This window comes from Panthera tigris, chromosome B3 (genome assembly GCF_018350195.1).
Source record: "Panthera tigris isolate Pti1 chromosome B3, P.tigris_Pti1_mat1.1, whole genome shotgun sequence".
Classification (NCBI taxonomy): Eukaryota; Metazoa; Chordata; class Mammalia; order Carnivora; family Felidae; genus Panthera; species Panthera tigris.
In genome coordinates, this window is record NC_056665.1 from 49,775,667 (window position 1) to 49,788,557 (window position 12,891).

At 36.5% G+C, this 12,891-nt stretch overlaps 1 protein-coding gene across 1 annotated transcript in view; it reads right to left on the reverse strand.

The window, feature by feature from the left end:
* The window catches only part of UNC13C (unc-13 homolog C), a 569,448-nt gene that overhangs the window by 63,438 nt on the left and 493,119 nt on the right, over window positions 1–12,891 (reverse strand). The window contains exon 27 of the mRNA XM_042988813.1: window positions 8,164–8,244. Within this exon, the coding sequence (XP_042844747.1) occupies window positions 8,164–8,244 (81 nt within the window). The remainder of the gene's footprint in view (window positions 1–8,163; window positions 8,245–12,891) is intronic.

Genomic DNA, 12,891 nt, shown 5'->3' on the forward strand with positions numbered 1-12,891 from the left:
ATCGTGGTTCAACATTTACAGGATGGGCTGAAAAAAAAATAAAAAAGGAAAAGACCTATATTTATAATAAAAAGTTTACTGCAAAGTATGGAATGGGGGTGATCTGGCTTTAATACCAGTAAAATTTCAGACAAGATTGGGTGTGTTCAGGGTGGTATGGCTGTAGACAATACCAGTAAAATTTTAAAAGCCATAAAGCTTTATTTTCTTTCAGGTTTAACATGATTTAATAAGTGATGGGGCAGCTATCAAAGATAATGAATTCTGATCATGCATTAATATAGATAGACCGATCAAGACAAAGGCTGTGATAGAGCAACAGCATTCTCTGCTTATTAGAACATATTTGAAATATTGGGGTCATTATAAATTTATCCCTAGGCCTCATCATTTATAAGAAATATGAAAAAGTGGAGGGCATCCAAAGGTGGTAGACTGCCAGAATTTTGTAAGGTCCAGAAGGCATGTCATTTAATAAATGGCTGTTGAGGGGCGCCTGGGTGGCTCAGTCGGTTAAGCGTCCGACTTCAGCTCAGGTCATGATCTCGCGGTCCGTGAGTTCAAGCCCCGCATCAGGCTCTGTGCTGACAGCTCAGAGCCTGGAGCCTGTTTTGGATTCTGTGTCTCCCTCTATCTGATTCTCCCCCGTTCATGCTCTGTCTCTCTCTGTCTCAAAAATAAATAAACGTTAAAAAAAATTAAAAAAAAATAAATGGCTGTTGATAAATCGGGGAGACATGACAGTTTTCTTCAGTGTATGAGAGGCTATCAAATGGAAAAGGAAGTAGAAATAAGGACAGAAGGACCAATGTAGAGCTAAAAGTACTAAACAGTCATTGGCTTGATAACTTTTTAATAATAAGTGTATCTTAAAAATTGAAGCTGCTACCTGTGAGTGAGGTCCCATCACTGGCCATTAAGTGGTGGCCATTTGACTATGAGCCAACAACATTGTAGATGACATCTATATGAGTAGGGAAGGAGATGTTGGATTCTGTTTCTATTCTGAGATTTTAGGATCTTTTCCACCTCTTTGACTCTCTGCTTTTTACTTTAAAATGTGTGAGAAAATGTAAATTCATCATTTTTCCTCTTTGCAGTGTACTCCATGCATAGATTATGTAATCTCAGAGAGTATCATTTTTTCCTTTGTTGAATGGGAGCAGAAACATGCACCCTGCCTGACTGTGGTATTGTAGGGATGAAATGAATTTTTCAATCTGGAAGAGATTTGTGAACTGTGGAGTTCTTTTTACTTAGAAGAAGACATGCTTAATTAGCAGAATAACTCCTGAAACTTGAGCCTTGCTTTGTTTCCTAAGCACCAGCCCCTCTTGCCTGCATTTACTAGATATTTATTTCTATGCTCCTGCTACCATATTTAACTTCATTGTGGCAGTAGAAAAACAGCCCTCCTGCCTGATTTTTTTTTTCCCCCAGTGGAACCATGCTTTCTCATCCTCTGGGCTGAGTCAACTGTTGCCAAGTTCCAGTGAGTCTCCCCTTCAAGTGTCAATCATAACCATCTTTCACTTCTACTCCTAAGGCTAGTACCCTATCGATAGCCATCATCATTTTATGCATTAAATAACTGTAAATGATCTCTGTGACTAAATCTTGAACTATTCCATGCATTTTGCACATTTCTGTAAGATTTCCATTGCTAAAATGCCATATCTAGTATGCCATATATTTATGAAATCATCAATGGCTCCTCTTTTATAGAATACACTGAAGGTGCAGAAGCATCTCTGTTCTTTCAACGCAAACATTTCCTGAATCCTCATTTTACATGGCTTTACTATCCAAACCTCCAGTTATATCTAGACCAGTCCCATAGCATAGTTCAGTCACTGACAGCCAGTCCTCTGGTCTTGTGCCTTTCCATGATGAAGTCCCTTTCCTCTGATTATGTGCAAGTCATGAATCTTCCTTCAGGAAAAACTGTCTTTCCAATCCAGCCCGTGGACTCCCATCTGTCCTTCAAGATCCTCCTCCAGCTTTTCCTGATCCCCTGAGCTCACACTCGTTGCTCCCTCTTCTCAATCCTTACCACTTTTTAATCTAGGCCCCTCAATTGGCATCTGTATCATCTGTTACATATCTTACACTGTTTTTTCTTTTTTCTTTCTTTCTTTTTTTCTTTCTTTCTTTCTTTCTTTCTTTCTTTCTTTCTTTCTTTCTTTCTTTCTTTCTTTCTTTCTTTCTTTCTTTCTTTCATATTTTAATTTGCATCCAAGTTAGTTACCATATAGTGCAACAATGATTTCAGGAGTACATTCCTTAATGTCCCTTACCCATTTAGCCCATCCCCCTCCCACAACCCCTCCAGCAACCCTCTGTTTGTTCTCCATATTTAAGAGTCTCTTCTGTTTTGTCCCCCTCCCTGTTTTTATATTATTTTGCTTCCTTTCTCTTGTGTCATCTGTTCTGTGTCTTAAAGTCCTCATATTAGTGAAGTCATATATTTGTCTTTCTCTAATTTCACTTAGCATAGTACCCTCTAGTTCCACCCGCATAGTTACAAATGGCAAGATTTCATTCTTTTTGATTGCCGAGTAATACTCCATTGTATATATCCACATCTTCTTTATCCACTCATCCATCACTGGACATTTGGGCTCTTTCCATACTTTGGCTATTGTTGATAGTGCTGCTATAAACATTGCGGTGCATGTGTCCCTTCGAAACAGCACACCTGTATCCCTTGGATAAATACCTAGTAGTGCAATTGCTGTTTTCTTATCAGTTAACATGTATCATTATTTAATTTTTAATGTACTTGAAAAGAAACTCCTTGAAAAGAAAACGACAACAACAACAAAAAGCAGCACTGCTTCCCAGAGGGGAGTCTCAGGGAACACTCAAGAATCTTATGGGGTTTGTGCCCTTATAGAGAAAAGATGCTGAACATAGAAAACCATAAGGCCAGAGGGTAAAGCCATAAGGACTTGGACCATTGCTTGGAGCAGAGAGTCAGATTTAATACTTAGTTTCATTGAGAGAGAATGAAGGGCCTATTAAGGAAGGAGGAAAAAAAAACAATTGTAGTAGAATATGTGAGATCTTGAGTAAAACAGCAGAAAGAGGCTCATCCAAAATAAACCAGTTTTCAGGTGATTTGATAGTCACATTTATAAGGAACTTTCTATATGGCAGGAGATATTTTAATTGTTTTCCATGTGATAACTCATTTAATTTGCTGACAATAATTTCTTCAGCCCTATTATTTTTCCCATTGGAGTGGACAGTGATTTACACACTGCAGTTTTTTCTCTCTTAATTACTTACTGTCCTGATACTCTGATCATAGCCAGTGATATAATTCCTCAGGTGGTTCCAAATATTTTATTTAAATTTGTATTTACATCCATATTCTGATATTTGCAAAGGCTTCCACCTTAATACAGTAATGGGATTTAGTAATTTAAGGGTGGGTGGGGAGGAAAACTATTATTCCATCTGAATGGAGATTGAAAGAGCTATGTGTAAATATCATTTTCTTATATTAAAGAAAAACCAGATAGATTTTGTTCTGTTTATAATATTCTTCATAAAACTACAAAACATAAAGCACTGAAGACCTGGTTGTTATTTCTGAGAAAAAAAATAGTACTGCTGAAATTAAATCAGGATAAATACTGTCTGTACCCTTAACAAGCCATTCCTTTTATAAGCCCAGTAAAAATTCTCAATTCCTCTAATTCATTAAATTTGTCATATAATTTGAAGATTTTTTATGATCTATTTTTACTGACTGATGGGAACATGCTAATGTTTCTTTACAAGTTTGCAGGAAGAATTTTCTTCCTGGTTTCATACACTATTTTGATAGCACTTACCCATCATCACATATTTTTGGAAAATCCATGCAGACAATTCATTTTGCAAACTCAGATATAATCTGTCTTTAACAACTAAGATTTATTTCTTTTTTAAGGAATTATTTGATAGATATTTTAGAAATTATTTTCTACCACAACTGGAGTCCTTGTGTATACATCAGATCAGAATATGCTACTCTTTCCCATTTACCTCGATGTAAGCGTCAGCATTTTGGCTCCCATCCAGTGTTCCTCTTTTTTTCCCTACAGTACTCAACCAGTCATGATCTGTTTCTCTACACTGGACTATTTGAAGTTCTCAGACTGATTCACCCCTTCTCGCATTCCATTCAAGCTTTTCTCTAGGCCTGCAATGACTTTCCCCCTTGCTTTGTCCCATTTCAGCCTCTCAACCCCAAAGCTTCCCTCTCTTTCCCCTAGTGAGTCACAGAGAATATATTACCCTGTCTGCAGTCCCCAGCACTTTGTCCACACCTCTTATTTGATCAATTGTAGAGGCTGGTGTTCTTAAGTCTAGAGCAAGATCTCTCCTTGGTTTAGCCTCCTCCTTGCTTACCATATTTCCTACATACAAGTAAGCTCTCAAGTAATGATTTTTGAATTCCAATAGTCCAAACTAGGTAAGTGATTTTGTACTTCTCATGAGCAGCTGAATTTTAAATAATGCAAAAACTAAACTTATGATAAAAAAGATACAGAGAAGCAGCCACCAAAACTGCCTCATGAATAATGGATAGCAGGATAGTGTAGGACCTCAGTCAGGGTAACAGCCTCAGAGGCATAATATCATATGTCTTGCTATTTGTCTGAAACCCAAATGTTCAGAAATGGTGTTATCTCGGATTAAATATGTAATAAGTAAATTCCAAAGCTATATTTGAATAGATATTCACATTTAGTACAAATTCTCTCCTTTATATCCAAAAAAATTAACATTTCTAGAGGGCCCTAATTCACATGGTTATTATTTTTAGGGAAGTCTCTGTATTGTCCCTACATGATGTCAAACATATGCAACATACATTGTAGAGTGTCATGTTTGGGTACAAAGAACAGGTTGTTCCAGGGAAATCTGGAAGGTTGGACAAAAATAAAACCAGCCAGCTTATTTTCTGGGTTTTTTGATTTTCAAATTTATCAGAAAATAACCTGAGGTTTGTTCAAGACAGGAATTTCCTTAAGTTCTTGGGATTCATGCTCAGGTCAAGAGTACCTATTGTTGAGAAAAAGGTCTGTTTTTTTTTTTTTTTTTTTTAAAGAAATCCACATTTCAGGGAAGTTCATAGCAGTCCTAAGTCTTCCTGACATAAGGGATTTTTGGAACTTATGCCACATTCTCTCCTTTTGACTCATAACTGAAACCTGTGACTGGTATGACAAAATAGTCCAGTTAAAATTTTAGTATTTAAAATTTATTATTTATTTTTTTGAGAGAGAGAGACAGAGCACAAGTGAGGGAGGCACAGAATCAGAGGCAGGCTTTGAGCTGTCAGCACAGAGCCTGACATGGGGCTCAAGCTCACAAACTGCAAGATCATGACCTGAGACGAAGTCAGACTCTTAACCGGTTGAGCCATCCAGGCACCCCAAAGTTTTACTATTTAAGAGAGTTAATATTTTTAGAGGTTGAAAGATTTTAAATCATCTTTAGAAAATAATATAAATAATTGAAATCTGGTATTTTATCTAGAAATAACTAATTTCTCTAAAGAAATATTATCCATTTTGGCCTGTGGCATTTTACCAATACTCTGTTAACAGTTAGGGAAATAATGTGACACAGAAGCAAGGACAATGACATTAGAGGTAGGAGTCCTTTCTCAGCTCTGCCAATTACTAGCAGCTTTCTGGCCTTTGATGGTAACTTAAACCTGCTCAGCCTCCATTGTTTAATCTATAAGATGTGAATGATAACTCTTGACATACCTAACAGCCAGATGTTTTTAAAGATCAGGCGAGAAGATGTACATAAATGGAAGATATTTGAAAGAATGTAAACCACTATTTCAGTCTATAGTCTATAAACTCCATAGCATTTTCCTTCTTCATTTTTTATTTCCAGCTTATGTGCATAAACTGAGTTAAAGAAGGATCATGTCTTTGGGAGCCTTTGTGAGTTAGGCTGGGTAGCATCTGGTGCTTCTGCAGAAGAACATCTTTCTCATGAGGTCTCTGCTAGTATTACAGGGGTCCCTCTGCTGGGCTTCAAGCCGACCTTGAATCGCTAGCTATTAGAGCGGCAATTCTTTTAAGTAGTATTCCTCTTTTTCCTGAATTCCTTTGTAGTCAACAACAGAATTAGTGTTTGGTAGGATAATCAGTTGGGTAAAATCTCAGAATCAGACAAGATAATGGGAGTCCCAGCTTTGGCAAACTGACTACAGGGCCATAGAAATGAATGCCCAGATACATGTGTTGGCAGATAGGCAGACTACAGACCAAAAGAGTCTCATAATAGGCCCAGTAGGTGTAGCATAGAGGCCTGACCTCAGGCTCTGAGGTTCAGGAGGATCAGGGTCAGACCTGAGTCCTAGAGAAACAAGATAATGACATGTACCCATTTACTACTGGATCTTGGACACCAGCTGGTGGAAGTGTCTGAGACTGAATTAAAAGATCATCCCAGATGACATGACAGGAAGATGGGGTAGTTGAACTGTCAAGATGTAGAACAAGGGAACTTGGCTGGAGATCAGGAATGTCCCAGACTTTGGGCATAACTAAGCCTGCAGGTAGAAATATTGGTGTTAGGGATAAGAGCCAGGTCTGAATGCTATTCTCTTTTCATAGCACATATTTTCCCTTCTCTCTCAAAGTCCTACAGTGACTTAATAAAACCCGTGAAGGGCTGTATTCAGTTTCTAAAAATCTTACTTTTTTCCCCGTGTTCATGGTTCACTTCAAAGTTCTTATTATTTTCTACTAGCATTTCCTAATTTGTAGGAACTAATGGCTATTAGTTCTGCTCTAACTCCAAAGGTCAGTCATTTCTTATTCATTTGTTGAAAATATTATTTATTTATTTAAAATGTTTTTTGTTTATTTTTGAGAGAGACAGAGGATCTGAAGCTGGCTTTGCACTGACAACATTGAGCCCAATGTGGGGCTTGAGCTGAGGAACTGCGAGATCATGACCTGAGCCCAGGTTGGACGCTCAACCGATTAACCCACCCAGGTGCTCTGAAAATAATTTTTTAAAAACAGCTGTTTTTGCTATTTTCTCTGTTTTTTTCATGTTTTCCATTTTTTCCCCTCAAAATGACTGTGCAAAATTTCCATACTTCCAGGTAACTCTCTAGCTGCAGCTTTAGAAACTCCATTGCTGTACTCTCACTGCCTAAATTCATACTCTCCAGTTTCCACCAGGTGTCACAAAATTCTCACCTCACAACTTTTATTTTGCAGTTTTTGACACTGAAGCAGGAAAAGATGGCATCTTATTAAATGCTGAAACTGCAAAATAAAAGCTGTGAGTTAACAGTTTTGTTAAGGTGCCCAATTGTTGCACAAGTCTCTTTTAATGAATTCCATAGTAATGTATGTTTCTATCCTGTGAGACTATTCTGTGCTCTGAAAAGAGTTCATTGTAGCTAACAGTTTTTGCTACACTGGTCACACATGCTGGATGATAATAGATGCTTTCCCCCAGTGAAGCATGGCGACAATGGACAGGGTTTAAATTTAGACAATAAATTTTCATTCTTCGATAAGCTTTCACATATAAATATAAAATGCATGTATATAAATATGAAATATATGTACATAAACAGAAAAGGAATTATGTGGAGACAAAGAGCTTCTAAGTTACATTTTGAGGTCTGTCCATATTTAGCCCATACAACAGTAACTTTTGGTCAACCTTTGGCTATGAAAAATTGATGCACACAACACAATGCCTTTGGGTTTTCTGCAGAAAATTAAATTATTGCACTTACTAAGAGAGAGGAGAAGATTGATCTCTTAAAAGCCATTTCAACAAGCATAGAAAACATAAAAAGAAATTCTGTTAACCCCAAACCTCCTGAAGCGTCTATTTAATTGAATTTTGGTGGGGGGGTATATGTCTTTCTTTGCAAACACATGTTACAGCAAAAGTTTCACACACATTTTCAAAGGAAGCAAGTATAAGGACAGAGTAAGGTGGATACTGTGGAGACAGTATGTACTCAATCTGACACAATGCGTATGGGAATATACCCATACAACTATCTTCTGTATCTATGGATGGCACAGCACTATAGATAGGCATGTGGGAAAACTTTCTCTGAGGGTAAACAGAGGACTGTGGATGTGTGATTCAGGAGTCCTGTAACCTTACCTTGATAGTAGCCAGGACCACCTCCATCACAGCACACTGTCTTGGTGTCAGACCCTTGGCATCCTCCCGAATCATGTGCTCCTAGAAAACAGGGTAACGATAACTTATAAATTAACCAGTTCGTTCATTTAACAACTATTTTCAAACAAAATCTGTATAATGACCACAGGGACACATTTTAGATAATTATTTTGTCATATATCTAATCAATAGCTACTCTTCAAAAAAAAAAAAAAAAAAGAAATACTGAACTTTGATCCATATGGGGCTTTACTTTTCACTTACAAGTTAATGTTAGCAAGAAAAAGAGAGACCTGGAAAAATGTGTCAAAGTTTTTTCAATATCTGTCACACTGAGGAAGATTAGTCATGACCAGGAGTTAGAAGGTAATTTTTGGCTTCTTTCAATCACTACTGTTAAAGTCTACTTTAAATATAATGCCCCCAATTTAGTATCTTTCTTGCATCGCCTTAATGCTTTGTCATTAATAATGAAAGCCCCCAAGAGTTAACTGCATTTGGCTCTGCAGATTTTCAATATTTTAAAATATTTTTCAATATTTTAGAGCTGATTTCCATACTTACAATGGATAGTCCTCATTGTTCACTATGGACTGTCTCAACCCATCATTCAAAGTTTTTAGGGAAATCATGGTATAAAGTTGAAGACAATAATACAAGAAATAGAAATCTAAGAGAAAAATGTTAAAAATTCCTCAAATTGCTAATATCCCCAGAGCAGCCACTATTCTAGCCAACAACATATCATATGCCAGTGCTGTCCTAGTGATCGTGATATGCTGTTCAGTAAAAGAAAGAGTTTTGTCCTCCTGGAGCTTAAATTCTAACTTACCTAGGTGCCTCTATGCTAATTAAAGGAAAGGCCATGTGGGTGGACACAGCTCTGAGAATGAATGACTTAATGATCAGTCACTGCCTTTTGTCAGTAATAACAGGTGTCTCTTTTTCTACAGGGCACAGCTCTACATCAACACATATGGCTTGGCAAGTGGAGCATGGGCTCGATTAGAGCAGTTTATTTGCTCCCGCAGACAGGCACTTGTGTGCAATGCACAAATTGTGCAATCATGCCCAGTGACTCATCCTATTGTAGCCCTTTTCTTATTCTTTATTTGGTAGAGACCATGACTTCCTGAAGATAATCTTGATCTACATCTTGTCTGCAGTCTTTCAGGGCCTATCTTGGCAATTATAACCTGTTAGGTATTCAGTATATTTTTGGTAGCTGAACTGTACTTTCAGCATATCTTGTAGGGTTCGATACGCTTGAATGAAAGCATATTCTTTTGGGTAGTTTTGAAAAAATGATATAATACTTCATGGACCCATCACATACAATTCTGCATCTTACTACATCTTTCTCTGATAGAGTTTTAAACTCAAACATATAAGTCTATTTAATATTTTAAAAATATGAGTATTAACTACCCATTGAGACTCAAACAGTAATGGGAAATGTTTACTAAATTATAGGGGGGAAATGCTTTAGAGTAAGTAAATATAAGTATTTCATATTAAATCTCTGGCTTCAACTCCTTCTATATTATAGAAAAAATATATATATTTTATAAGAAATAATTTTCTGGGATTTAAAAATAGTTCTTTCAAGTAAGGGAATCTGTGAAAGGGGCTGGCAATGAGTTATTGCCCAATGAGTTACTGCTTGCTTGCAGTAAGTAAACTTACAGTCTTTGATGTATTAATTGGTTTTAACATTCCATCACCTCTCCATGAAAATTTATGTTTTAAAAAAATTATGCCAGCCTGGGTGGCTCAGTCAGGTAAGGGTCCAACTTTGTCTCAGGTCATGATCTCAAGGTTTGTGAGTTCAAGCCCTGCATTGAGTTCTGTGCTGACAGTACGGAGCCTGCTTTGGGTCCTCTGCCTCTCTCTGCTTCTCTTTAATGTTTAAAATAAACATTAAAAAACATGCCAAATAAATCTGATCCTATTAAACAGTAATAATTTGGGCATACATAATAAACATACATTATGAAGCTCCAGACCAGGAAGTAATATAGAATATGTCAAATGGCTGAATACTACTTTAATGGATTATTATTAAATCATAATCAAATGCAGAAAAACAATTTCCCTCCTTGTTTTATTTTCCTTGACCTTGTATTCTTTAAAATAAGTTGGTTACTTGTGTTTTTTGATATAAATGTTTTAACGTTTATTTATTTTTTTGAGAGAAAGAGAGACAGAAGGCAAGCAACGGAGGGGTGGAGAGAGAGAGAGACACAGAATCTGAAGCAGGCTCTGAGTTGTCAGCACAGAGCCTGATGCGGGGCTCAAACTCACGAACTGAGAGATCATGACCTGAGCCAAAGTTGGATGCTTAACTGACTGAGCCACCCAGGCACCCAAGTTATTTGTTCATATTTCCATACAGGACTTCTGAATTTATCCAAATATGCTTTCAAACTAATATATGAAAAATGTAAAGGCCCATTGTTTAAGATGAAAAAAAATGGAAGTGACATTTTAGTATAAAATAAGGGAAAATGACTTTGTAAAATTTGAAGTTCTTTATTCTGACAAAAATTTGAATTTTGCATAATATTTTAAAGGTCTTGTTCTATAATTCAAATAATAATGACCAAATAGATTAATAATTAACTTAAAAATTAAAAAAATCAAGGACCAATAATAGAAAAATATAATTTAGAACTACATTATTTTTCTATCACCTATGTATACAAGATTCTATTTTTAGTCCTTTGGATTATTTCAGTGCTGATGATATAATCCTTTTAGGACACCTTATTAAAATTTTGTTTTTAGTTTAGTATATTCTTGAAGAAGTTTGCAAGTTGCAAAGGGACCTAAAGTCCTAAAGTGTTATGTTTTTTGTGAACTCTGATTTCCCCCCACTAACAGCTCCCCTCTGGGGAGCTGTCTCTAGTCCACTAAAAGTTCATAAGATTTGAACAGCGTGGATTAAACCCCCAGCTCAGGGGTTGGTCTGTGAGTTAAGCCAAATGGCCTATGTCATAGTGGTTGGCTTCATATCAGAGCCCATGATGTGCTGGTGGGATTTGCTGGAATTTCCCACATCAAATTAGGTGCTCTTCTCTACACAATTCAAGTTTGAATGATGCTATACGGCAGAGACAACCATCTTACCAATAGAAAGGTAGGTTTGTTATGCCCATATATCAAACAAGGAAAGAACATAGTTGAGAGATACTAACTGGGTTCTGTAACATCTTTGAGTTCCTAATCAAGCAGCAATGGAAAGCAGAGTTAGCTAGGACTATAAAATTTCATGTAGCAATAAATTCCTCCCTTGTTTACGTTAGTCTGGCTTTCTAGCACTTGGAACTGAAAACAGTTCTGGCTGATATAACTTCTAACTCAGGAAACAGTAGCCATGGGAGATAGAGTATGTTTCCTAGTATCACACAGATGCTAGAAGCAGGGCCAGGGCCATTTCTTTTGTAATGAGATACAATGCTGTTTCACCTCCATGGCTTTATATAAGAAATTTCAACCCTGTATAAACCTATTTTTCAAAGAAGGGAATAGAAATCCCACGAAGAAAATAAGGGGGATAAAGCAAGGGAGCAAGATGTGCGTGGCAGTAACTTCTACCTTTTACCTTTCCTCCAAACCATCAACGTAACTGAATACCTGTGGGAAGCAATTGTAGGTGACAATGCAGTATTTTAAGTGGATTATTAGATTTAATGTTACTTTCTGAGCAAGTATATACTTTAGGGTACTGAAATTATAGGACACCTACCTCATCTCAGTAAGTAATTATGCAGTCAAATAGATTATCCTTCTCCTGTGTTATATACACAAAACAATTCCAGCAATATCTAACTGAGCTGCCACCTTCTGTGAGTGGGAGGTGGCATAGTTTTTGCAATTACCATGCAAAGATAAGGTATGCATTATCTAATTTATCCTCACAGTAATCCAAGTGTTAACTTTTTTTTTTTTTTTTTTTTTTTTTTTTTTTTTGCACTTTACAAATGCCAAATCTGAAGAGTAAAAAGGTTAGATACTTTGGCCAATTTGGAAACAATTGAGGTAGAATTTGAACCAAGGAGTTTCGTATCTGGAACTCATCCCCATGATACACACTATATACTAAGAGACAAAAAAGGAATTAAAACATCATGTATTTCTACGATAGGCACAATGTTGGCCTATATGTCATCTATTGATGAATGACTGGATAAAGAAAGTATGGTATGTACATACAATGGAATCTTATTTGGCTCCTAAAAAGAAGGAAATCTACCCATATACAACAAAATGGAAGAACTTGAAGGACATTATTCTAAGTAAAAAAGTCAGTCACAGAAGCACAATATATATTTTAACCAGTGAAGTGCCTATCCTTGAAGGACAGAACCTGAGGTTCCCTGCACAGTCCTGTGAATTTCAGCAATAATAAAGGGTAGGGTTATTTAGTCAGCAAATCCTCATTTGTAATATGCTTGAATATATTGACAAGTTCAATAGCTGCTTTGATGAGCTTCATTTTCCCACAGTAGCTTTGTTGCCTTTAAGATTTGTGTAGACTTTAATGGATTTCTATGAAGCACTCAACTTTGCCTTTATTCATACAAAGCCTGATTAGTATAAGAAAGAAAATATGTTATCTAATTTACCCCAAAAGAAGTAATGCTGAAAACTAGAACACAAAATAAAAAATTCCTAGTTGCCCTTCTAATTTGAAATATTAGACAT